Source organism: Rhinoraja longicauda, chromosome 11 (genome assembly GCF_053455715.1).
Source record: "Rhinoraja longicauda isolate Sanriku21f chromosome 11, sRhiLon1.1, whole genome shotgun sequence".
Lineage (NCBI taxonomy): Eukaryota > Metazoa > Chordata > Chondrichthyes > Rajiformes > Arhynchobatidae > Rhinoraja > Rhinoraja longicauda.
The window spans coordinates 18,656,042-18,684,039 of NC_135963.1; the positions used below are offsets into that span (position 1 = coordinate 18,656,042).

Consider the following 27,998-nt stretch of genomic DNA (forward strand, 5'->3'; position numbering starts at 1 on the left):
TCCTGCCTTTCCCCGTCCAGCTTTCTTCTCCCCTCATTCCTCTACAATCAATCTGAAGAAGGGTTTTAACTCGAAAAGTTACCTATCTGTTCTCCAGAGATGCTGCCTAACCTGCCGAGTTACTCCAGCACTTATTGTCCTTTTGTGTATTAACCACCACCTGAAGATCTTTGTTTATACAGTATCTTCAGCATGAAATGTCCCGACCTGAAACGCCACGTCCATGTTCTCCAGAGATGCTGTCTGACCCAGAGTTACTCCAAACCTTTTTGTGCCTTATCTTTTTAAGCAGTACTTTCCATTTCTAGAGCGCCCTTAATGTAACTAAATCATCGCTGCACAGTTTACATGTGTAAAATTTAAGGATAATTCTCCGATTTTACATTCTATTTTATAGATTTCTTTCAGAAAATACACAATGAAGCTTTATTTGTCCTAAAAATGTCATCCATTTTATTAACTCGATACCTACCTTTGGTTGACTCCACGCATGATGCTGGTTGGGGACCAGAGGGGAAGCTGAGTTGTGAGGATGACATGCAGAAGGAACTGATTAGGTTTCTGTATTTCTGGGCTTGCCGAGGAATCCGTTTGACTCATTGTATATAGCTGATCCCAGGCGACCCTTCTAATCTGTAAGCATGAAAAATCTGACGTCACCTTCAAATCACCTACAAACTCAATCAATCTGCATACGAACAAATACGTATAACATTTTCAGTAAGATCTACTCTTTATTCAATTCCAAAATCTTTGTGCCTTTCTCGTCCAATTCTCAAGAGGGTTGGTGGTACATTTTCATATGTTGGACTTTTCCATTCATGAGGCACCACTGATAAATAACCAAATTAACAGTGAGAACTGAAATAACTCAGGCAACATCTCTCTAATCCCAGATGTGATGAATTCTTGATCCAATATTTGTTCAATGAAAAAATATCACACAAGGTCGTAGTTACATAGAAACATAGTTGACAAATATAATGATAAAAATAGATTTTTAGACCACTGTTTTGCTTCTTACCTCAGCACTAGGAGAACCAAGCAGAATATCTATGATAAAATCATTCACACAAGGAAGAATATAAAATGAACCTAAAATCAAAAGAAGAAACCATTGTTAAATTCGATCATCCAATTCCCCAAACCGAAACAGTCCACATCTAACTAGATTTACTTATAAATGGATAGACTGCCACAAGTCACTTTCTGATTGGATTAATGCTCCAATGAGAGATTGTACTTCCAAAAGGCAATAACTATTCAGATAAATACCAGCTTCCTTATTGATTCCAATTTATTTCTAATTTATCCCAGCTGCCGAATGTAAAAGAATTTCCTGATGTTTCTTATTCCACATCATATTAGTTTTAAGAGTGCAGTTAAGTTTAGCAAAGCCAATTGCTGGTTACTACCTCAGTGTAATCTACTATCTAATCTCTTTGTATCCAAGTATGATTGTGCCTAATGTATAGTGGAATTGTTACTGAACTGTATGCAAACAAAAAATCACATTACTGACGTACATGTGACAATAAAGTAACATTGAACCATTGGAAGTAACTTTCTAATGCTGCTAAACAGAGTATGGATAAAATGTCACCTTGAAGAGGATCCGACATGTAATGGAATGATCCGAGTAAGACGTTACCTAGTTGCTGGCACCGCAGCTGTAAACATGTAACCAGAAGCGATAAGGCCTCTCGAGCAATAAGAGTATCTTTGGTGGAGACAGAGTGCTGCTTCACACATATGCCTGCATGCAGCGTGGTTGATTCACCTTCACTTCCAGAGCTGCAGGTGCTGCCTGTAGAAAGTTAATTTAGCCGCGTTATTTCATCAGAGAGATTTGTTGACTCCAAAGCCTTCATTAGATTAATCCAATTGCAAACTTGATACTATTTTGTTAACCCAAGATTACTTGCTTGAGTTTTTCACTTAGCTGCAGAATCCTCTTTTTCAGCTCGAGGACATTTTAAGATATAAAATTAACAGGCCGAATTAAAACTACTAAACCAGATTTCCTGTGTCTAACCAACTACAACAAAACAATAGTCTTAAAATCGTAGCCTAATGGCACTTATCACCAAAAGTCGGCTGGTGAATTGTTACTGTAAATGGTGTGAAAGGGAGCAGAAGCAAGAAGGTAGTTGATGGGATTATGAGCACAATAACATGGATTAGGATGGGATTATTGTAAAATAAATGGGTGCTTGATGGTCAGTGCAGACTCGGCAGATCAAAGGGCCCGTTTCAACGCTATGTCTCTCCATGACTGAGATTCTAAAAGTACGGATATTCTACTTAAACAATACAATTCATCAAATATCAAATTTGCACTAGTTTTGCAAAATGTTCAGCTCGAAAAGCTCACCAGCAAGGTGATCAGCAGAACGCATAAAGATCCTACTGTGAAGGGAAAAACAAGTCATGGGATGCGACCACAAACTGTAAGAGCAACATTGGGGAGGCTCAGATTAAATCTCCTCTAAAACCAATCCTGGCTAAAATACTAGATGCAGAGACAATAACAATACAGTAAACCTACGTTATAACGGTCCATGGGGGATGGGGGAGAATCAGAAATGGTGTCAGTTAATTGCCGATTGTCCGCTATAACTGAATACGGTATTATTATTGTATAAGCAGGACAAACAAACAACAGCAGTTGCTGGTTAAAATACAAAAGGACACAATGCGCTGGAGTAACTCAGCAGGTCAGGCAACATCACTGGAGAACATGGATATGTGACGTTTTGGGTTGAGATCCTGCCTCAGACTCTCGGTCTCGAATTGGCGAATTGATGGCACTGGCGTGCTGGTGGCTGGGAGAGAGGCGAGGATTGACAGAGTCAATAATGACAGCCCACGGATAGCCAGAGTGCAGGCAATGGTCGGCAGTGATGGTGGCACACGTGGATTGGAAGCAGCCAATTAAGCTGTGCAGGTTGGCGGTGGCAGCAGTAGGTCCGGCCTGGAAGCTGCGTGAGCGGGGATGGCATGGGCAGCCAGGGCTCTAAGCGGCCAGGGAGGCGGCGCCAGCCTTCACTAGTTCTGCCCGCTATAACCAAAATCAGTTATAGTGGTCCATTAAAACTGTACAGAAAATAAAGATTTATAGAACTGTGAAATAACATCAATTGTTACTTCTGTCAGAAATTGCAAGGTTTTTTCATGGCTAACAGATTCTTCCTAAATTATCTGCCAAGATGGAATTTCATAACCTGTCCCAATATCTAATTTGTCAATCAATAACTCTGGTAATCTTCAAACCAAAGCAGGCAACAGCTTTGAAAAGCAGGAGCTTGAGATATCCTCACCTGAACTGCCGAGTCTATTTCGAATACCAACGGAGAATAAACAATTGGTACTCTCTCGAATTGGCTGGCAGCTGCCCACCAGGTCAAGACGTCCAGCTGCTGCTGCCCACGTCAGCCTCATGAAGCAGGCCACTGTCGAGGTGAAATCATTCACATCCATCGTCTGCAACATAAAGTTAAATGTGGTCAGAGTAACAAGCATACACAAATCACACTGACTGGATACAGGGCCAAATGCAGACCATGACCGGTGGATCTTATTGAACCACCGATGCTCAGTAGTTCCAGACAATAGATCCCTGCTTATCCAGACCTACCGAAAATCTAGAGTGAGCTCAGTGACTGACTCCATGCGGAGATCACCTCTGCGATTTTAAACTAGTTACTAGCACTATTGCACGATTAGAATCCCCAATGATTTGAATGGAGATTCCCAATCTGGAAATTAGGATGAAAACATAAAAATAACAAAATACATTTTATTAGTTTGTTCATTATTTAAATTTTTATTCTTAAAAATGCCTTGTTTTAAAATCTGTATATAATGTCCTTAATAGTATAAAAAAATGTTGTGCATCACAATTGTTAAAAATACCTTTCAACTTTTATCTCCAGCCAATCTTGCTGTCAAAGCTGCCCAGAGAAGGATCTCGGTGATCTGTTATTTGAGGTCTGGCTATGCTGTCTTTCAATAAACACGTCCCAGATGTGAGGGATAGTGAGGGGGGGTGGTGGTGGGGGGAGGGGATGTATGGTCAGGGTCAGTATCAACGATCGAAACTCCAAACTGAATGTAGCTCAAATAACCAACACTTCAGTTCAACAGAAATAAAACTTTCAAACTTAAAGGGAACACAATTTGTACATGTCATTTCCCATTACTTCCCAGTAAACATGCTGCACTTTCAAACTGATGCATAAATACTTGTGTTATAAATTACACAGTTAATGTGACTATAAATATGACTACAAAGGGGATGTACAACGAGATCTGGGTGTCCTAGCGCATCAGTCACTGAAAGGAAGCATGCAGGTACAGCAGGCAGTGAAGAAAGCCAATGGAATGTTGGCCTTCATCACAAAAGGAGTTGAGTATAGGAGCAAAGAGGTCCTTCTGCAGTTGTACAGGGCCCTAGTGAGACCGCACCTGGAGTCCTGTGTGCAGTTTTGGTCTCCAAATTTGAGGAAGGATATTCTTGCTATTGAGGGCGTTCAGCGTAGGTTTACTAGGTTAATTCCCGGAATGGCGGGACTGTCGTATGTTGAAAGACTGGAGCGACTAGGCTTGTATACACTGGAATTTAGAAGGATGAGAGGGGATCTTATCGAAACATAAGATTATTAAGGTGTTGGACACGTTAGAGGCAGGAAGCATGTCCCCAATGTTGGGGGGAGTCCAAAACCAGGGGCCACAGTTTCAGAATAAGGGGTAGGCCATTTAGGACAGAGATGAGGAAAAACTTTTTCAGTCAGAGAGTTGTAAATCTGTGGAACTCTCTGCCTCGGAAGGCAGTGGAGGCCAATTCTCTGAATCCATTCAAGAGAGAGCTAGATAGAGCTCTTAAGGATAGCGGAGTCAGGGGGTATGGGGAGAAGACAGGAACAGGGTACTGATTGAGAATGATCAGCCATGATCACATTGAATGGTGGTGCTGGCTCGAAGGGCCAAATGGCCTACTCCTGCACCTATTGTCCATTGTCTATTGTCATGACTGATTTTACTTACCTGTATTGCCACTCTTGCTGCAGGTATTATCTCCTCAATTCTTATTGATGATCGATCTGACGTCACACTCATCTGTCTCATCGTTGATTTTTCTTGACCACCACACATTGATAACTGACGACTAGTCTGTCGACCAAGATTGCGAAATGGGCGTGAGGACAGTGCTTCCATTCCATCTTTCAAGAAATCATCATCCAGTGTAGACGGCATGGTCTGGCCAACGAGCAGAAACCTGATGAAGGAATCAGTATGGACAAATAGATATAGAGAGCCCCAAAAGTTGCAAATTATTGGGATATTATCTGAAACAAACCTTCATTTTCATGTTATAATAAAATCCACGCTAGATGTGCTCAGAGGGTAAATTAATGAAGGTGTTAATTAACGGTGGCGCAGCAGTAGAGTTGCTGCCTTACAGCGCTTAGTGTCAGAGACCCAGTTTCGATCCTGGCTACGGGTGCTGTCTGTATGGAGTTTGTACATTCTCCCCATGAACGTGTGGGTTTTGTCTGAGATCTTTGGTTTCCTCCCACACTCCAAAGACGTACAGGTTTGTAGGTTAATTGGCTTGGCATAAATGTAGAAATTGTCCCTAGTGTGTGTAGGATAGTGTTAATGTCTATATGGACTTCAGTAAGGCATTTGATAAGGTTCCACATGGAAGGTTGATTAAGAAGGTTAAATCGTTGGGTATTAATAGTGAGGTTGCAAGATGGATTCAACAATGGCTGAATGGGAGATACCAGAGGGTAATGGTTGACAACTGTATGTCAGGTTGGAGGCCAGTGTATAGTGGAGTACCCCAAGGATCTGTGTTGGGTCCACTGTTGTTTGTCATTTACATTAATGATCTGGATGATGGTGTGGCAAATTGGATTAGTAAGTATGCAGATGATACTAAAATAGGTGGTGTAGTTAATAATGAAGTAGATTTTCAAAGTCTACAGAGAGACTTAGGCCTTTTGGAAGGGTGGGCTGAAAGATGGCAGATGGAGTTTAATGCTGATAAGTGTGAGGTGCTGCATTTTGGTAGGACAAATCAAAATAGGACGTACAGGGTAAATGGTAGGGAATTGAGGAATGCAGTGGAACAGAGGGATCTGGGAATAACTGTGCATTGTTCCCTGAAGGTGGAATCTCATGTGGATAGGGTGGTGAAGAAGGCGTTTGGTATGCTTGCCTTTATAAATCAGAGCATCGAATATAGAAGTTGGGATGTAATGTTGAAATTGTACAGGGCATTGGTGAGGCCGAATCTGGAGTATGGTGTGCAGTTCTGGTCGCCAAATTATAGGAAGGATGTCGACAAAATGGAGAGGGTACAGAGGAGATTTACTAGAATGTTGCCTGGGTTTCAGCACTTAAGCTAGAGAGAGAGGTTGAACAGGTTGGGTCTTTATTCTTTGGAGCGTAGAAGGTTGAGGGGGGACTTGATAGAGGTTTTTAAAATTTTAAGAGGGACGGACAGAGTTGACGTGGGTAGGCTTTTCCCTTTGAGAGTGGGGAAGATTCCAACAAGGGGACATAACTTCAGAATTAAGGGACAAAAGTTTAGGGGTAACACGAGGGGTAACTTCTTTACTCAAAGGGTGGTGGCTGTGTGGAATGAGCTTCCGGTGGAAGTGGTGGAGGCAGGCTCGATTTTATTATTTAAGAGTAAATTGGATAGGTATATGGATGGGAGGGGATTGGAGGGTTATGGTCTGAGAGCAGGTAGATGAGACTAGGTCAGAGAAAGTGGTCGGCGTGGACTAGTAGGGCCGAACGGGCCTGTTTCCGTGCTGTAATTGTAATTGTCATATGGTTATATGGTTATAATGTGCGGGGATCACTGGTCGGTGCGGATTCGGTAGGCCGAAGGGCCCCGTTTCCACACTGCATCTCTAAAACTAAAATAATTTATTATATAACAACACAAAGCATAGCAAAAACGAAATGTTCCAAGTTGCTACCTCGAAAGGTGCTATTCCTTTATTTTGTTTGGATCAATGGCTTGGTTCATTCCATTATTGAAACAAGTTAAGTAAATTGCACTTACTTTATGCAACAATTCTGAGGAAGGTTTGGTGACTGCCTAAATAGTTAAAAATTACAATTCTGTGGGGAAACAAATCTGTCCCTGAACCTCTCTGCTCTTGGCTGTTAGATGAATGGGGTATGAAGGAGAAATATTGTAATAATCCATTCTATTAGTTGCACCTAAATGATTTTGCACTCGATCATAAAGCTGTACAACTTGGCCCAACTCGTCCACGCCAGAAAATATGTGCCCCTCAAAATTACAGATCAGCTCTTGCCAATAGAGAAAATGTTGAGTAGCACATCCCAGTATTCTAACACATCAGACTAGTGCAACAGACTTTTGTACCTTCAGGCTGCAAGGTCAACAAAATTTGAACATTTACTTACATGACAAAGTTACGTAAAAGGGTTAGAATTATATAAAATGTTGATGCACAAAAAGAACAAGGGCAAGCATTGGAGGGCAAGTATTGAATACAGGTGAAACATTCGAGGGGCCCTGCTCACATCCGGGCCAGTAAATGTCATATCTCCTTTTAATTTTTGTTAGAAGGCAGTGGAGGCCAGTTCGTTGGATGCTTTCAAGAGAGAGCTGGATAGAGCTCTTAAGGATAGCGGAGTGAGGGGGTATGGGGAGAAGGCAGGAACGGGGTACTGATTGAGAGTGATCAGCCATGATCGCATTGAATGGCGGTGCTGGCTCGAAGGGCTGAATGGTCTACTCCTGCACCTATTGTCTATTGTTTAGTTGAGATGAGGCTGTAAGTCAAAATTCTGAAGCTGTTGAAATCATTCTGATTTTGAAATCAACAAACAGCATAGTGAAAATTAGCCAGGTGTTTATAGACTTTGCAGGATAGTAAACAGGAGAAAGTATTTTGAGTGACTGAAGGGTCAATAATTAGTGCACACAGAGTTAAGTCCAGCAACAAAAGAATTAGAGAGGCATTAAGAGAAACTTTAAAAAATGTTAGGATTTGGAACAAAAAAAGTATTACGCTATTTGAAAGCATGGGACCTTGAATTTTCTCTTATCTATTATTCACTTGCTTAGAACCCATTGTGAACATCTACATATCTATGTTGATGAGTACATTTTCTTATTTCAGTGATGCAGTGTACATTGGCTCTCACCTTGCAAGCTGCAGACAGATTGAATAAACTCCCTGCCTTGTCTCATAATCCACCTCAGATGGAATAGAATCCCGCTGCATAACATTCACCACCAAGCTGAAAATTGAAAAGGTTTTTAAAAAAATAAAATATCAACGCAATATTCTCTGAGTTTCAAATCTTCAAAATCATATTCCTTGTTTGGTCAAATATCTCCAATAACGTTTTAACTAGACTTTAAAAAAGACATCAATTATTAAGCAGTATATGCCCATCAACATTTAATACAGTTTGATTTCCATGAAAATGAACTAGTACAATTCCTAACAGGGATTGTGGGCTGAATAGCTTAACTTTAACCAGTTAAGACCCTCTTTTTTGCAATGATATTAGTTGTAGAATTACACCATTCCCCATCCAAAATGACTATACTGCAAATACAAATTTCTTGACGTGTTACATGAAAAAAGCTGATAGATGCAAACACCAGGAAAAAAAAAAAACCGAGGGCAGTGTTCTGGAAACTCTGAAGTGAAAAAGTGCAGGAGAAACTACATATCGGCTACAACAAGCGTAGACTAGGTGACCACTTCGCCAAACACTTGCACTATCAGCCAGGGCATGTTGGAACTCCCGGATACTAACCATTTTAACTCCCCTTCCCATACCAAATCTTCTGTCCTGGCCTCCTCCATTGCCAGAATGAGGCCACATGCAAACTGGAAAAACAGCACTCTGTCCTCATCACACCCATTTCTCCCACCATCATCCACCACCCTGGTTACCATGTCAGTTAGCTCTATAGTTGAACTCCAGAGTCCAGCAATAGAGCCCAATATTGCTAATTTGAGGGATTACTATTCATATCCTGATATGGATTTGGATGTAAAGAGGAATGGAAGTTAATTCTTTAGAAAAATTACTTTAGTTTTTTGGTGTTTTACTCAACTTAGCAATTTAATACTCTGTAAACATCTCTTTTACCAGAGAAGGCTATGACGCTGCTGAGACCATGCCACTGGATTGCTTCAAGTGAGATTATTGTTAACATGACTTTGCATCCAAACCAAATGCAGAGAGGGTGTGGCTAGATCAGACCATCCAGACAGTTCATTGTCTTTGCTGGTGATGAATCCAATTACCAGAACATATGGCAAAAAAAATAATGGGGAAAAAATCCTCAAGTTTTATGCTTGGATGCATTTATGGTATCCGAAATGTAACAACTGGGTAAACAAAGACTGGGATGAAAAAGAAAACAGGTATGCACACATGCCTTAAGCCTCCTGCTTTGAGAAAATTTTCACAGAAAGATTTTGCACAGTTTCTTGCCATCTCATCATCTGACGTCGGCATGAGCTTGGAACTGAGAACCTGCACAAACAAAATAAAGTCTATATCAACAGATGCAGTGGGGAGACACGCTTTTAATGATATAAAGGAATGATTACTGGAAAATTTCCCATTCTCATCCAAGAAGCTTTATATTCTCTTTTTGGATGTTGTTTATACAATAAAGACAAATCTGAGAAACCTCCTATATCAGAATTAGAACGATGTAGCATTGGACATAACTATTTTGACTAACATACCTTTTCAAATGTCATTACAAACATATCTTTGTGCAAATCAGCTTATTATTTTAACGGGACCTTTGGGATATAGCCAGTCTTCCCAAGCTTTTGAGATCGGCATAAACATTAGGAAGAGGGACACTTAACATTTTACCAAACCACATATAATATAATTCCACAATGAGTTAAAGGAGTGGCATAATAAAGTCTAAATTAAATTACAAGAACAGCTCAAACCTCTAGATTATAAAGCACCCTGAAGGTGGACATTCCCGGTGCTGACGATCTGAACAGACTCTCCAGAATAGTATTCGCACTCGGCTGATGCTGTTGCTTTGAAGAAAGTGAAGGTGACTTGGACGTTTGGTGACTTGAATCAATCAACAGTGTTTTCTGCTGAGTATAAAAGTGCATCACGTTAAAGGATGTTACAAATTTTAAGCACTAAACTTTGAAACTGAAATTAAGTTAAACAGGTTTAACATATGTGGCCAAAAACTTTCCATTCAAGCAACACTGTGGTGGCAGATTCTTTCTTGGGTTGTGGTTGAGGAGTTATCACAGAGCTTCTAACTTAAAAGGTCTATGCGAGTAAGAATTGTATCTTTGAGACCCATTTGAAGATAGACCGTCTTTGATTATAAGAGAAGTGGATGATTTAAATAGAACTATTTTTTTAAACCACCTCAGGCAGTTGTGGCAAGGTCAAGATTACTGTACAACTACTTACTGCGGGACCATACTGTGCTACTTAAAAGTCGAGGGGCCAAGTATAGTTTGGATGTTCCTGAGTGCAATTTTAAAGCACTGGAAGAAAAAAAAGAACACAATAGTTACTTACTTTTCTGCCTAAAGCGTCAAGTGTATCCAGTGCCTCCTGAATGGCTGGATCTGTTGGAACCAAAAGCAGCAACTTTCGAACGCGAACGGTTATTCTGAAACAGCAATGAAAATGGAATCTTTAAAAAAAGTCAACATTTGAAGGACCATTATAATGCAGCAATTTAATCTAGCAGTATTCTGTCGCTTACAGCATGTAAAGATTGTCTTAGTTTGTATTATTATAAATGTTTTAAATGACTGCAAAAAGTTAAACAAATGTAAAAGAAGCATTTTATTCCTTTCTGAGGAACAGTTTTTGTTTTTGTTTAATCGTGCTTTAGTATTTTGAAACCCGGCCATTTTTATGAATTAAATTTTACGTTCAAAGGAGGTGAAGGTTTGGGTTCTACATAATCATCAATACTACAGCTCCTTTCTGCTGGATTTGGTTCCAGCAACTATAAGGTGCATGCCTTCACTTTACAATGTCAATTCCTCATTCAAGTAGTGTTCTTGAATGGAAATGTGGACTCTTCTTGTACAGCAGAGAACAGCATATTATCTGTGGTGCTCCTCATACAAACTATATGTACAGTAACATATGTGCAAAAGTGTTGTCTCCTTGCTTCTCAAATATCAGATTTTGTCCATGCTCCATAGGTAGAGCTTTGATTTAAAAGATATTAAACACAACGTCAATGTGCTGAACTGTGGAATCTCACCTTGGTTCTTCAAGGTTGGCAAGTTGATAAAGCATATCAAACACATTACACACTAGTGCCATCACAACACCAGGCAGTGACTTCTCCTGTTGCAAAGGTAAAGAAACTCGTCAGATGCACACTAGCGGAGGAGAAAAAAACACAAGCAATATCTGCATCAATTTCTAACAGACTATATTCCGCACAAATTGAGTATTCAGTTCAAAAGTACTAACGTTGCACTGAGCGCAATACCAAATATAAATACTTTTAAGGAATTGTAGCACAATTTGCTTAGCATTTGTTTAAACTGTGCACACTTTACTACTGGCTTCAAGGCATTAGAATCCACACCAAACACTGTAATAATGTTAAGTATAATGGTAAATTATGGCATCATTGTAAAGAATATGAGAAAGCAACACTCGTCTTTAACTACTGCACTACAGCACTGAGATGTATTATATCGCCCACAAATCTCAGCAAACCTATTTTGCCAATACAAACACCGTAAGGTCCCATAAACGAGAAAGTGATTAGATAATCCCAAAGAATTTGGCAACAATGCTGGCGAGATTTCTCCTGTTCTTTGAAATGGGCAATTATATTTGCTACATTTACCCAATGCCTAAGAGTGCGAGTTGATTTAATATATTTTTGCAAAGGACCACACATCCAGCAGTGCGGCTTTACGTTACTAATGCACTGGAGTCAGCTCAGGTACTCTTATTTCTAGAACATGAACTCACAACCTTTGGACTTAGTTGAGTGTTGACAAACTGAAGTATTTATCTAACAAATCTACACAAAGCCAAAAGGGACATTGCTTGGATAATCAGATGTACCAAGAGGGGCAATGAGGAAAACTGTCCAAAAATATTACCTCATGGTAAATTAGTCACTCACAAACCCTTTGGTTAAAAGGAGTGTATGGACACCACTAATTAAAGCTATCTGTACAATTAAAAAGTGAGGTCTGATATCAAATGACCAGATTGGCTCTTTCTTCATTTAATGACTGCATTATTATTCACACATTCAAGTAACACAAATGCTCTAACCTGTTCCATTGCATATGCTGAATTAAATACACTACTACTGGTAGATGAATCAACTGAACTTCCCGAAGGTGTACCCATTACAGGCAACTTTACAGTCAATATTTGCTCATCGGCAAAACCCAACTGGTGGAGCAACTTTTGATCTTTGTTCATGGTGAGCTAGTAGAAAGAAAAAATATATATATATTCATGCAATAAGTAGCAGAACTGAGATGATATCAAATTATTTGACCATCAATAAGAGACTGGGGTATTTATAATAAGATAGAAGAATGTGAACTGAAAGAACAAAATTATTCCACTTACAGGACACACAAGACACAAAGCTAGTCTCAGAAAGTTACAAATACATTAGGTATCGCTTTATTTAAACATAACCAGATTATGTTTATGTTTATCCAGTAATCCAGATTATGTTTATCCAGTAATGGTCACTAAAATAGAACATAGAACAGTACAGCAGTGGAACAGCCTCTTCAGATTATAAACCTATATTAATCATGTGGAGGACACACCACTAATAATTGCTCGCCAACCTGAAATTAACCCACTTATCCCGACCCTGTATTCCAGTGATTAGCTAATTCCCTCTATGTCACAAGATATTTTCCCATGCTTTGATCTCCTATTTTGCACAGTAACCTTTAATGTGGCACCTTACCAAGTACCTTTTGGAAACTAGATCTATTTTGCGTGGCTGGATAAATCAACACATTAAGAATCTTGTCACTGGCAAGAAAAACACTGTCCAAGTTCAAAAGGTTCCAAGTCAGTTTTTTCTCATGAAATGAATCAGAGTAGAAATAAACATTTTTCTCCTGGGGTAAAAACATATTACCACTTAATACATGGACAGATTTAAAACCTCTTCCCTACTAATCTTAAACCAGAGAAACATCTGCCTTTGGCTAGATTTGTTTTTCTTTTTACTCACCAAGCTATCATTGGCAAATATTTGTAAGTTATCCAACGGACAATTGATATGTGTTGCCATCTTCCACCTGACACTCCCAACAGTTTCGTTGCTGTGCGCCTAAAATATGGATAGACTGTCAATATTGGGTGGTTGTTACTTGATAGCATCAAAGAACCACAGTTTGCGCATTCAAATTTGTAATCAACTTGGTTGCGATAAACTCTCCATTTAAATATTAACCTCGCATTTGACTTCAGACAATAATGACCTTAATCTTTTAAATGTCAAGATGCCAAGGACCATTTCTCAGGGTTGCAAGGAGCCACCATTTCAAGCTATTTAATGCATCATTCACAGATTGTGTACATTTAATATATTCACTAATAATCTACTTTAATCAATCATTAAGACCACTATGGCTTGACTAGAAATGGAGACTGCAGATATATGTCACTATTACATTTAATTTCACTGTATCCGAGGTTAAATAATATAGGAGAAAGTTACAGGAAAAGCCGCAATTAACATTAAATTAAATTGTGATAAAGCCAGCTTTGAAATGTGCAAAATCGTTAAATTATATCGTGCAATTCCAATAAATTATTTCAGCATTATGAAGAATCGATATTTTTTTTTCAAATCCTGACAATCATATATCCTGCAATATTACTTCCCTTTTATTAGAGAAAGGGAGTCAAACACACAAACCATTTGGTGCAATTAATACTCCTTTAAATATGCATGTTCATATTCAATTCCTTCTTTGATTTATATCAGTTTTGTCTGTAGGATGTAATTTTCTTCTTTCCAGCTTGATGTCTTAAGTTTCCTACCCTGAATAATGCAACAATTATTTGGCAACACTTTTCTGCGAATATTAAATATAACTTGCGATTTAAAAAATCAAGGAGAACAGATTCTTCCTTCGATCTTTGTTGTGCACAGGAAGAGAGTTAATTTGAGGTCAATGGATATTAGCAGGGACAGCTTCCTCACTTAAAGGACAATGTGAATTAGTTATAAAGGTCAAATCGTTTTTTTGGGGAGGAAGAAACGACATAAAAACACAATAAACATTAATGGATTAAAAGTAAAAAGGAACTGATTTAACACATTAAGTTTTCTGTGAGAGTTTGAAGCACTTTTGTTTGGAAATACAAAATCAAACATCAACAAAACTAACCTCGATAGTAAATGAATCTTTTGAGGACTCACAAATGACCGAGATAGTTACGGGATGTCCATGGAAAGAAGCTCCATGAGGTAGGATCGTCCGGGGAACAGAATATAGATCCTGCAGAAAACACATCCACAAACATGAACACATACGGCGTCTTAACTTCAAATATCAGTGCCAATTAAAGGATACATTGTGCCTGGGCAAAAATTTGCCATGCTCAGCATTTTTCAGCAACTTTCCAACTTCCTGCACTGGCAGTCGCATAAGCATTGAGGTGCATGTCAGTGACAGCATCTCAACAGTGGCTTAGTGGTAGAGCTTCTGCCTGACAGTGCCAAACACCTGGGTTCAATCTTGACCTTGGGTGCTGTCTGTACGGAATTTGCACATTCTTCCTGTGACCACATGGATTTCCTCCAGGCGCACCAGTTTCCTCTCATATCCCCAAAATGTGAGAGTTTGTAGATTACATGGCCTCTGTAAATTTACCCTAGTCTATAGGGAGTGGATGAGAAAGTGGTAAGGTATAGTACGAGTGTGAACGTATGATTGATGGTCAGTGTGGACTTGTTGGGCCGAATGGCCTGCTTTGCTGCTGTATCTCCAAACTAAACAATACGGATGCTTCCACCCAACCAGGCATCCTGATCCCATGTTTCTGTTTTTTTGGTCTGGTTTACCAATACATTATGCAATACTAATGAGTTTTCAATGTTTTAAACAAAACAGAATTTGACTAAACATGCATTTTGTTTCTCCTCTAAACACCAGTTGCCCAAGCATTCTTGAAATCCGCTTCGATTTGGTCAACTAATCCGAGGAAAAGACTGCATTTTCTTGGCCTCCCTACATGCATTTTCTTGGCCTCCCTACAGAAAGGAATGAGGAACCAAATAATACTCATTGTTTGGGTACATTCCAGGTGGCACCGACGATGGCTGCCTCACCAACGGTCTGTCTCGTCTTTGTTGTTTTCAGTTTGTTGTAAAATGTGCCTGTAGTTTTGTATTATGGGGGGGGGGTGGGGAAAACCTTTTTTTAAATCTCTTTCCTCGACAGAGACGCAACTTTTTCCGTGTCGTATCTCCGTCTGCACTGCGGCCTAACATCGTGGAGCTGGCGCTCCCTGTCAGAGATCGACCTCGGAAAGCCCCAACTGCAGGAGCCTGTGGACTTTAACACCGTGGAGCTCGCAGTCCCTTGATTAGGGACCGACTTCAGAAGCTCCAAGCTGCAGGAGCTTCAATCACCTCGATCGCGGGAGCTCTGATCGCCAGCTGTGGCAGCTTATATCGCCCCGACTGTGGATGGTTCGACTCCCCCAACCGCGGGAGAAAAGGAAGAAAGAAGATAAGACATTATTGCCTTCCATCACAGTGGGCAATGTGGAGGAGCCGCTCTGGGATGTTTATGTCAAATTTTTATGTAGTTGTGGGTCTTGTTGCGTTTATTGGTATGACTGTATGGCAAATCAAATTCCTCGTATATTGCAAAACATACTTGGCTAACAAATTTACAATTATTAAAAGATATTAGGATTTAATTTTAATGAAATAAGACTAAAAAGGTATCCAATTGCTTACCTCTATTGTAATCACATATCTTTCAGCAAGCAGTAGCAGGCGTTCAATTATGACAAGTTTACTGGACCTTCAATTAAGAAATAAACAATGTAACTGAGAACAGATTCTTGCCTGGTTCTTTGAAAAACAAGATACAAACATTATTGAGCATTTTGTAAAAGCTGTGCAAATAATGGCATTGAGAATTAACATAAGCATGAATATGAAAATGTCCGAAATGACAGGAATTTATCTGTAATCACCTCTCAAATGTAGTCATAGAGCATGGTAACAGGCCCTCCGGCCCAACTTGCCCACACCAGCCAACATGTCCCATTTACACTAGTCACACCTGCCTGTATTTGGGCCGTATCCATCTAAAACTGTGCTATCCATGAATCTGTCCAAATCCTTTGCAGGACATCACCATTCACCAAGCAAACATGTAACATTGCAAAGTCCATAGTCTCCCAGGAAAAGAATCGACCAACTTCAAACCCAGCCTGATCCATGCAAACTTTGTTTGCAGAGCACATGGTCTACTTCAATTAATTAGTAGAATTCAATCCATTTTGCCATTTTATATTAAACAAAAAACAAATGTTATGTACTCAGATGGTGACTGGAGTCAATTTTTTGGCTTCAGATGAAAGGTTATTGATTTGAAATATTAATGGTGTTTCTCTCTGCCAAAACTGAGTATTTCCATCGTTTCTCTGCCAAAACGAAGTATTTCCATCATTTTCTGTAGATAATTATTTTTCCATAACAGTTCTTCAAAATCTGTCCAAAATCATGAATAGACATATTCCCTCTGCTCAAACCTTTCAATATGTCCACACCGCTCACTAACAACACTAACATTGGACAACATTCTGTAAGAGTACTTTGAATTACTGGAGCTCAATCCTTCTTCCAATTTCTTCCATTGTCTTCCTGGTGGATGGGACTAAGCTAACTTAGTGCTTAGTCTCACAAAGTGCTTCGAGAGACTGGTCCTGCAGCACATCAAAGCCAGCCTCCCACCCACCTTCGACCCACACCAGTTTGCCTACAGAGCAAATAGGTCTACAGGGGATGCCATCGACACTGCTCTTCACACTGCACTGACCCACCTTGAACACCAGGGGAGCTATGTGAGGATGCTCTTCCTCGACTTCAGCTCTGCCTTTAACACGGTCATCCCGAGCAGACTGGTCACCAAACTTTCTGACCTTGGATTTTCCCAAACCATCTGCCAATGGATCAAGGACTTCCTGACCAACCGCCCCCAGACCGTCAAAATAGGCCCTCACCTCTCCTCCACCATTACACTGAGCACCGGCTCACCACAGGGCTGTGTGTTGAGCCCCATCCTTTACTCCCTCTACACTCACGACTGCGCCCCCACCCATCCCACCAACACCATCATCAAGTTCGCGGATGACACGACTGTGGTTGGACTCATCTCAGGAGGAGATGAGACAGCCTATAGGGATGAAATCCAAAGGCTGGCAGCATGGTGTTCAGTGAACAATCTTGTCCTGAACTCCTCCAAAACAAAGGAACTTATAATTGACTTCAGAAAAACCAGTGTAGAATACGACCCACTCTACATCAATGGGGTCTGTGTGGAAAGGGTACCCGCTTTCAGGTTCCTGGGTAAGCACATCGCAGAGGATCTTACCTGGTCTACCAACACCATCACCACAGTAAAGAAGGCACAGCAGAGACTCCACTTCCTGAGGATCCTCAGGAAAACCAACCTGCAGGAGAAGCTCATGTTGTCCTTCTATCGCTGCTCCAACGAGAGTGTGCTGGCATACTGTATAACCACATGGTATGCCAGCTGCTCAGAAAAGGACAGGAAGGCCCTTCAGAGGGTCATCACGACGGCCCAGAAGATCATCGGCTGCTCACTGCCCTCCCTGGAGCACCTGTTCAGCCTACGCTGCCTCAGTAGAGCAGGCAAAATAATAAAAGATCCATCCCACCCCGGCCACCGTCTGTTTGTTCATCTGCCCTCTGGTCGACGTTTCAGGTCGATCAAATCCCGAACAAACAGACTTAAGAACAGTTTTTACCCCAGGGCCATACGAGAACTGAACACTACCTTTGCACTAGGCAACGCCGTTAAAAAATCTTGTATTTAATATAATTGTATTTATTTGTTTTTGCATTATTGCATATATGTTTGTACGCACCGTCAGGATTGGCTATTTTTTAATTTCGTTGTACTCGTTGCAATGACAATAAATGAATATTATTATTATTATTATTATTAATTCCATTCTCATACGTCCTGGTATTTTCAGAATCATTTGAAATGGCTTCTTTTGCTGCTACTATACTGTTAATCATTGGTGATAATCAAAGATCTATCACTTAGCCAGTGTTTATCTTATCTACATACTGGAACTCAGAAACATCCGAAAGTTAGCATCCTTTTCTATATCAACACCAATGATAAATACATCTCTTCCAACTGTCTTCCTTGATACCACAACTGCCTCTAACTCCCTGGCTGAAATCTAGTAATTGATTGGCATGAAATTTCCTTTAAGTATGGGAAGAACAAAATGTTTATCAAAAGTTTATCCCCATTACAAACTCGATTCTTTGCTGAATGGGTCTATGCCTTGCCTTTGGCACCTCTGCCACCGGGCAGATAACACCACACAACTGTCCAGATAAATATCTATTTCCGATAGCTCCAGCTTTTCAACATGGTCAATATAAACAAGAACAGCAGCAACTTATTTTACCCGTCCCAACTATACCCCATGTTTCTGTTCAACTGTTGCTTCTTATCAGGGATTTTAGGAAGCTCTGCATTAAATTGTTCCGATAAAATCTGTTTCCATCAAACTATTGAAATGCAAGAACATTGCAGGCTATTTAAGAGGCATACAGTTATCCATACAACAGTTTACTCCACATTAAGAAATAGACCTTTGAACTTAAAGATTCCTTGGAAGTAAAATTTAAAATCAAAAGGCCAAGTCTTTGCATTTCCATATAATATGACCAATTGCCATTTCACAACATAAGCAAGATCTAAAGGAGCAGAAAGATATCCAAGGACATGAAGGAAAACAACATTACCTGGATGGTGACTGTACCGATGTAGCAACAGTGGGCATGGCCGTCGCTGTGAGCATTTTAGTAGCTCTTGTAACAGCATGCGTCAAGGTAGGGCCTCCTAAAGCTGAACTAGCAACCTACACATGGGTGAAAAATGGAGCAAAGAATTTAAAAAATGAACTCAGCAATGAAAAAAACCCCACATTTAATCTCCTACTTACTTCTAAACGTTTGTAACAATCTGCAATGAATTTCTTATGAAGGGAAACAGAGTCCTGAAAGAGAAGTGAAATCAGAGTAAGTCTTTGCAACGATGTGCCATATTTACTGAAAGTTACAATACACATTTCATAACTGAAATTATTCTGGACGCTAATAAAGTGTTTACATTTCTGAGAAAAATCAATCGTTTCAATTTAGAATATTACTACTTTGCAAATTCCTCTTTTGCAAATCTGATGAAGAGTTCCTTTCAACTTTCTCTTTCTACACATGCTGCCTGACGTGCAGAATTTTTCCAAAATGTTTATGTTTTTACAAATACTTTGTAAATGAGCTGGAATGCAAAAGCTACTTTCCTCATTATTAGCGTGTAATGTCTAAAAAATAATGCTTGCATTTCAACTGATAATTTCAAATTATACTGGTCAATTTTATAAAATTGCTGCACTGTGTGTATATACATATCCGTGGCATGGCTTTAGAACCTAGAACAAGAACATAGGGCAGTATGGCACAAGAACAGGGCCTATGACCCAAGTAGTCTGTGTTGACCATGATGCCAAATTAAACTAATCCCATCTGCCTGCAAGTGACCCATATCATCCTATTCCCTGCATATTCATTACCCAATCTAAAAGTCTTTCAAATGCCACTATTCTCTGCTTGCACCACCATACCTGGCAGTATGGTCCAGGCTCCCACTATTCTCTACAAAACAAAACTTGCCATGCACATCTCCTTTAAACTTTACTCTTCTCACCTTAAAGCTATGATCTAGTCTTTTGAGGTTTTCACCCTGGGGAAAAAGGTTCTGATTGACATATCATTTTCTATACTTCTATCACATCTTCCCATAGCCTCCAACACTCCAGAGAAAACAATCCAGATACGTCTAACCTCTCCTTATAGCTAACGTCCTCTAATCCAGGCATCATCTGGCAAGTCTCCTCTATACCCTCTCCAATGTCTCATCCTTCCTGTAATGGGAAAACCAAAACTGTATCCAACCCTCTTAACACGGTCTAACCAAAGTTTCATGATGTTGCAACATGGCTTCCTGACTCTAATATTATATATCCTGACAGAAGAGTACAAGCATACTACACACTTTCTTTAGTCAAGAGAGTTAAGAGTGTTTTAGTGTCATATGTCCCAGATAGAACAGTGAAATTCTTACCACAATCTTGTTGCCACTTTCAGGGATCTATGGACATGGACCCCAAGAACTCTCTATACGTCAATGCATTTAAGGAGCCTGCCATTAACTGTCCACTTACATTGGACCTCCCGGAGTGCAACGCCTCACACTTTCCCAGATTAAAAACCCCTTCTGTCATTTCTCTGCCTTTTCTGTGACCGATATATATCCTGCTGCATATTTTGACAGTCTATCGGTCTACCAACTCTACTAATTTTTGTTTTGGTGTCTGGAAATCGACTAGCAAACCCATCTACATTTTCATCCTAACAACTAAACTCAATGGAATGTCACTGGTTACATTCTTATAGCGAGAATAATACCTTGCTACCACTACTTTCAGTCTTGTACAGGTAAGGTAGTTCTGAATCCAAACTACCAATTCACCGTAGATCCTATGCACCCTAATCTCCTGGATCTGCATACCATAAGAGACTCTGTCAAATTGCTCACTTTGTCAACAACATCCATTACCCTATTCTTGTCAATCACTTTCGTCGCCTCCTCAAAAATATCCAGCAAGTTTACAGGGCATGACTTGCCCTGCACATAGCCATACTGACTATCCCTAGTTAACCATTCTCTTCTAAATGCAAGGAAATTCGATCCTGAACAATCCTCTCCAATAGCACCTCTACCGCATGTGCAAGGCTCATTGGCCTGTAATTTCCTGGATTATCTCTATTTCCCTTTATAAATAAAGGAGACACACTGGCTACTTTCCAGTCCTCTAGGACCTTTCCTGTGGCCAGAAAAGATGCGAAGATCTTCGTCAAGGCAGCAACAATCTCCTCTCATCTCCTCTTGCCACTCTCAATAACCTGGGACTGATCTCATAGGCCCTGGGAATTTATCTCCCTTAATGTTCTCTATTACCTCTGACATATTTTAATACATATAAAATTCAGAATCACACCACATCCACACGCAAGAGATTGAGATTTATCTGTCAGAATCATGATACCCGCATTGGAATATATTGCTATTCAGTCCTCTTGTTACATACAAGCTTTTGAATCTTACTTTTTTTTTTTTTGAAAAACCAAAACTATAGATAATGAACTGATATAAATAATTTGGACAAAAAAGGTAAATTTTGTGTCAGAGAGAGAAATTTAATTGTGGTCCGAAGCAAAGATTGTTTGTCAATTACAAATTTCACATGCATGAATATCATTATTCAACAAAGGCCATATCCAAATTTTGGCAACTTAGGGCTTGCAGGTCTAAGCAAATATTTTGACATTCACTTCGAAGGATTAATCCATTTCAGACATACTTTATTTTTGTAGTATACCTTTTTTAAACGTGGATTCAGGCTAATGTAACTGTAATTAATGATCAGCTGGATCGCCTCATGAGCAATTTCTTCATCTGGTGACTCCATGGCAATTCTCCAGATAAAATCCATTCCTGATAGTTCCAACTTTTCAACATGCTGATCAACAGAAACAAGAATGTGCAATAGTTCAACAGTATCATTTGAGCCATGCCACATTTGACACTTCCAAATTTTAACAGGTTTCTTATAAATGGTCTGTAGCTTCTAATTAATAGAGAATTAATCACCAGATACAAATTCCAAAGGTATCCATCTATGTTATCCAGGATGTGTAGGAAAGAACTGTAGACGCTGGTTTAAATTGAAGGTAACACAAAATGCTGGAATAAGTCAGTGGGACAGGCAGCATCTCTGGAGAGAAGTCTGAAGAAGGGTCTTCAGACTTCTCTCCAGAGATGCTGCCTGTCCCGCTGGTGTGGAGAACCTCATCATCAGAGCAGATACGACAGAAACTAAAAAACTGTGATGGTGGGAAGTAGTTCTTGTCGAAGACAGGAAATGAGGTGCAGTTGCAATAATTATGAGTCATTGGGTTTATGATTAATAGTGGTAGCTAACATTCCTCCAAGATGAAAATAGAGATGTTTTTTTAAAAAAAGGAAAAATATATAAATGGACCACTCACACAGGCTGTGCACAAAAACACACCTCAAATGTGAACTGACATTTTAATTCTTCATGCCAAAAAAACTGTACATCATTGTTTGCAATGCAACCTAAGGAATTTAGACAACCATGGCACAACAGGCAGAATAAAATCACAGATATTTTTTAACTCACTCCATTATTTAATTCGATTCCAAAAAAAGCTAAGTCTCAAAGGCAAATGTAATTATCCATGAACATTTCCAACACAAATACAAGTACATGAATTCATATAGCTTACCAGTTGAGCTCCTTGTTTTTTCAGTCGATGGTCAGAAAGATTTACAATCTCAAAAAAAGTTTTGAAGAGATTAAAACCTACAAAGAACCAGAGCAGTTGATTACTGTTTCAGAACAGGATTATTTTAGGTGACCCGAGATGGCTAAGCAATGAAATGGAAAAACTGAGCTGGGTTATTAATTTCAGTAATTTATGCACAAGTTACACACCAGAATGGCAATCTTCGTCAGCACCAATTTTAGCTGAGGAAAATATATTGAGGATGAACAACAGGGCTGACAATTGAACTTCTGTCTGGATCCCACAGATATTAAGTTTAATAGGATAGAATGAAGGCATGATCTCGGACTCTCATCAATGCAACTCACCAACTAGCTACAACACATTTTCTTGCTCAAATACTGTCCAGTCTTTAACATGCAGTTTTCAAAGGCAGCATAATTGCAAACAGCCAAGGAAAAATATTTAGAAATAAGGAATTGCAGATGCTGGTTTACAAAAAAACAGACAAAGTACTGATGTAGCTCAGGCAGCATATCGAGAGAATATTGATAGGCAACATTCTGGTTTGGGGACTGATTGTGGTGGGAAGTGGAATAAAGATAAAGGAGAGGAGGGCCAGGTCAAAATGTAGAAGCAAAGAACTGCAGAGGCTGGTTTATGCCCAAGATAAGTACAAAGTGCTGATGTACTCCAATATGTGTGTGGCCACACTCTGACAGTGGAGGCGGTCCCGGACAGAAAGGTCAGCACAGGAATGGGAAGGAGAGTTGAAATAGTTGGCAACCGTTAGATCCCGTAGGCCTTGGCGGACCAAGCGCAAGTGTTCAGCAGAGTCTACGTTTGGTCTCAGCGATAGACAAGAGAACACCCGATGTAGTAGATGAGGTTCAAGGAGGCAAATGTGAACCTCTGTCTAACCCGAAAGGACTGTCAGGGTCCCTGGATGAAGTCAAGGCAGTAGGTAAAAGGAAAGGTGTTGCATCTCCTGCAGTTGTAGGGGAAGTACCGAGGGAGGCGGTGGTATGGGTGGGAAGGGATGAATGAACCAAGGAGCTACCGAGGGAGCGGTTCCTGAGGAAGGCAGAAGGGGGTGGAGATGGGAAGATGTGTTTAGTGGTGGGGTTCCTTAGGAGGTTATAGAAATGTCGAACGATCATGTGTTGGATGCGGAGGCTGGCGAGGTGAAAAGTGAGTAGCCTCAGGATCGAACCCAGGTCTCTGGCGCTATAAGGCAGCAACTCTAACTCTGCATCACTGTGCGGCCCAATTCACAAACATTAAATATCTTGGGCAACCAGTAATTTTGGGGAAGTGCTTAACTAGCTCTTAATGCAATTCTAGGAGTAGGCTTTGTCACATATGTGGAAAGGCCTTGCTCTACGCCGAGCCTCACAATCGCCCGCCTGTCAGTCTCCCGGGCAAGAAATGGGCCGGGGTTGCAAAATAGCTAAGAAACGGCTTTCAGGGTAGGTGTCTGATGAGTACAAGGCCAGCAGAGGATCGAGACCATTATTTCCATTGAATGGAAATTGTGATGCCCTAAGTGAACTTTGCAGAGGCATATTATTTAGACATACATCATGAATAGGTTGACATGCAAAACTGCAAATTGCCTACAAAGTACCAATTACGCTTTAAAAGTGCTGGATTAACTGTGAAACATTTTGAAGTGCCAAGGATTTAAAAGGCACAAGATATTTGTTCTTCACATAAATAACTACATACCATTCATTGTGATTTCATAGGGTTCCAGCTTGAGAATTTTCTCTTTAAAAAGCTGTTGCTGAACATCACTCTCCAAGTCCCCATGCCCTTTGGTAAACCATTCGAAGCACAACTAGGGAAATATCAGTTTTCAAAAGAAAATGTTACATTGCAAGTCATTTTCTTTCTCACATTTACTCTCAAAACTACAAAACCATATGGTGTATCAAACCAAAAAATCCCCCTTTCAGTTTCAGCAATATTATAATCTTTTAAATCCTTCATATTAACTACTTATTACAACCACGATTTTTATTCATTCATTTTTCCAGATGCGTCCTGCTTCACCCCCACTTCACATGTTGGAGGGGTGCAGATTAAGACAACTGAGAATTTAGCCTCAAAATAATGGATTATAGTGTGCAACATGCAGGTGGTGGCATTTCTAATTGGCTGCTACATTTATCAATCACAGTGGCAGAGGCTATGGGTTTAGAGACTGTTTTGAGTTATTGTAGTACATTGATATTGATTGATATTACACACAGCAGTTAGTGCACTAACAATAGATGTGAAAAATGCAGATCATGGTGGATGGGGTGCCAATCAAATAGCTGCTTTATCCTGGATGGTATCAACATTCTTGAGTGTTATCAGAGCTGCACTCACACAGGCAAGAAGGGAGTATTCCATAATGTTCCTCACTTTACAGATGGTGGAAATGTTTTGGGCGATCACAAGGTAAATCACTTGCTGCAGGTTAACCAGTCTGTGACTTGCTCTTGCAAATGAGCTTCTGATCAGTAGCAACAGTTGGGGATGTTCATGATGGTGATGTTGACGGTGAGGATCTTGGTGATGTCGATACCATTAAATGTCAAGTATTGGTGGCTAGATTCACTCTTGTTGATAATCATTGCTTTGAGATTTTGTGGCATGAAGGTTTCTTGCCACTTATCAGCACATTCCTTTATGTCATCTTGGATGAGGTATGTTCAGGCATGGGTTGCTTCATTTGTTGGCGTGAGTTGTGAATTCAAATATCCCCATTTATGATGCAAGGAAAGTCATTGATAAAACAGCTGAATCGTGTTAGCCTAAAGCACTGCACTGAGAACTCCTCCCCTATTATTTCAAGACTAGGAGAGTTAACTTCTAACCATCATGCCCAGCCATACTAATTCCACTAGCCTGCATTGATTCCACTTCTCGAAGCTTTACTCATTCAATTATCTACACAGATGCTTTTTAAATGTTATTCCTGTTCCTGTCTCCAGTGCCTCTCTGGCAGCTCATTTCAGAGAGCATCTACAGGCAACTATCTATATGCCATTTGGGTAACTAAAATGTACCTTCATAAAAGTCATAAATCACTATCCAAAGATTTGAGATGCAGAATATAATTTGCTCTTACATAACTTTTGAAAAAGTAGTAATGAATATAAAATGTTTTTGCTGTCAACTCTCATTTCTTGATGCACAGATGATGTGGCTTTGTATTCTTGTAAATAGTGATATGGAACGCAATGCTTCCCATCTGCGCATTGCAATGTGCGTGGGGGGAGAATGGGGAGAGAGGAGGGTGATCACTTGTACACAAAGTGAAAACATACCCCCTCAGATTCCCTTTAAACCTTATCCCTTTCACTTAAGCCTATACTCTCTAGCTTGAGATACCCCACCATAAGAAACAAATTCTGGCTATCTACCTGATCTTTACCTCCCACAATTTTATATCCTTTTTCAAGGGCATCTCTCTGCTCTGGAGAAAATAGACCCAGCATGTCCAATCTTTCTTTGTAAATTAAGCCCTCCAATCCAGACCACATTCTTGTTAATCCCTTCTGCATCTTCTCCAAGTTAATCACATCCTTCCCATAGTTTGGTGACCAGAACTTCATGAAACACTCCATATGCGGTCAAACCAAAGATATGTACAATTTTTATCATTATATTTCAAACTTTGTACTCAATGCCTTGGTCATTGAAGGCAAGCATGTCATTGCCTCTTCACCACCCTGTTGCTTTGCGCTGCCTCTTTCAGGGGACAATGTGCTTGTACTCAAATTTTTGGTTCACAGCACTCTCCAGGGCCCTGCCATTTACTGTGCATGTCCTACACCGATTTTACTTCCCATAGTGCATCACTTTGCATTTGTCTGAATTAAGATTGCCTCCATCTGCCATTCCTTTGGCCACTCTCTCAGTTGATCTACATCCTGTTGTAACCTTAGACAACCACCCTCATTATTCACAATACCACCAAATATCATGCCATCTACATTTTCAACCAAATTATTTTTATTAATGACAAACACCAAACCAATGCCTGTGGCACACCTCTGCTCACAGGCCTTCAAACTGATAAACAACCCTCCACTGTTGGTTTGGTATTGCTTTGGTTTATTATTGGTATTGGTTCATTATCATGTATACCGAGATACAGTGAAGAGCTTTATTTTGTAATCTATCCAGACAAATCATACCATACATGAATACATCAGATAGTGCAAGAGAGAAAAATAAAGTGCAGAATAGTGTTTTAGCTGCAGAGAAAGTGCAGATAAAAAAATGCAAAGGTTGCAGAGAGGTAAATTGGAAGATCACAAATACATCCTTAGCATATGAGGTCCATTCAAGAGATTGACAACTGTGGGGAAGAAAATCTAGTGGTATGTGCTCTCAAGCTTTTATATCTTTCACCCAATAAGAGAGGGAAAAAGAAAGAATAACAAGGCCACGAGTGACCTTCGATTGTGTCGACTATTTTCCCGAGGCAGCAAATCATAGATAGGGTTTGGGGGAGGGGTTTAATTGTCACTTGCAGCGGGACCAGAAAAATGAAAATCTTACTTGCTGCAGCTTTACAGGCACAATAACACAATAAATAAATATGCAATAAATAATACAATAAATTTTCAGTTATACTAAGTAACCAGACCATAATAATACAATCCAAAGTAGATTGGCAACCTTATTCAAAGTTCATAGTAGTTTGGTGATGAGGTAGGATTGTGGAGCGTGGTTCAAGAGCTTGATGGTTGAATGGAAGCTGCTGTTATTGAACTTAGACTAATGGTTCTCAAGCTTCCGTATCTTCTTCCTGGTGGTAGCAGCAGTGATATGACAGCGTGGCCAGGGTGTTGTGTGTCTTTGATATTAGCTGCCTCCCTGTAGATCCCTTGGATGGCAAGAAGGCCAATATATTCGTGATAGACCGGGCAACAGCCACAACTTTCTACAGCCTTCTTCATTCTTGGGCACTCAATTTAATGATCCAGGACATGATACAACAAGTCAGTATGTTCCCCATTGTACATCTTTATGTTAGATAGAATATTTCATGACATGCCGAATCCACTCAAAGTCTTGAGGAAGTAGAGGTGTTGATCAGCTTTTTGTGATTGCATCAATGTGCTGGTCTCGGGACAGAACATAGATGTGCACGTCTGGGAACAAAGCTGTTGACTCTCCACTGCCGTCCCACTGATGCAGATGGTTCATGGACCTTATGCTTTTCGTTCCTAAAGTCAATAATCAGCTCCTTGGTCTGGCTAACATTGAGAGCTAGATTGTTGTTCTG

At 40.0% G+C, this 27,998-nt stretch overlaps 1 protein-coding gene across 2 annotated transcripts in view; it reads right to left on the bottom strand.

The window, feature by feature from the left end:
• Positions 1 to 27,998, bottom strand: part of usp24 (ubiquitin specific peptidase 24) — a 147,301-nt gene that overhangs the window by 66,509 nt on the left and 52,794 nt on the right. The window contains exons 20-38 of one of the 2 annotated variants that reach the window (XM_078408399.1): positions 24,437 to 24,548; positions 22,709 to 22,785; positions 21,778 to 21,918; positions 19,282 to 19,335; positions 19,082 to 19,197; positions 16,019 to 16,085; positions 14,439 to 14,549; positions 13,274 to 13,372; positions 12,340 to 12,498; positions 11,300 to 11,385; positions 10,597 to 10,690; positions 9,993 to 10,148; positions 9,458 to 9,555; positions 8,203 to 8,298; positions 5,047 to 5,278; positions 3,321 to 3,483; positions 1,652 to 1,807; positions 1,025 to 1,095; positions 473 to 633 (exon numbers count right to left, since the gene is read on the bottom strand). In XM_078408399.1, coding sequence (XP_078264525.1) covers positions 473 to 633; positions 1,025 to 1,095; positions 1,652 to 1,807; positions 3,321 to 3,483; positions 5,047 to 5,278; positions 8,203 to 8,298; positions 9,458 to 9,555; positions 9,993 to 10,148; positions 10,597 to 10,690; positions 11,300 to 11,385; positions 12,340 to 12,498; positions 13,274 to 13,372; positions 14,439 to 14,549; positions 16,019 to 16,085; positions 19,082 to 19,197; positions 19,282 to 19,335; positions 21,778 to 21,918; positions 22,709 to 22,785; positions 24,437 to 24,548 — 2,249 coding nt within the window. Of the gene's footprint in view, positions 1 to 472; positions 634 to 1,024; positions 1,096 to 1,651; positions 1,808 to 3,320; positions 3,484 to 5,046; positions 5,279 to 8,202; positions 8,299 to 9,457; positions 9,556 to 9,992; positions 10,152 to 10,596; positions 10,691 to 11,299; positions 11,386 to 12,339; positions 12,499 to 13,273; positions 13,373 to 14,438; positions 14,550 to 16,018; positions 16,086 to 19,081; positions 19,198 to 19,281; positions 19,336 to 21,777; positions 21,919 to 22,708; positions 22,786 to 24,436; positions 24,549 to 27,998 lie in introns of both variants that reach the window. The other variant, XM_078408398.1, reaches the window with a different exon arrangement.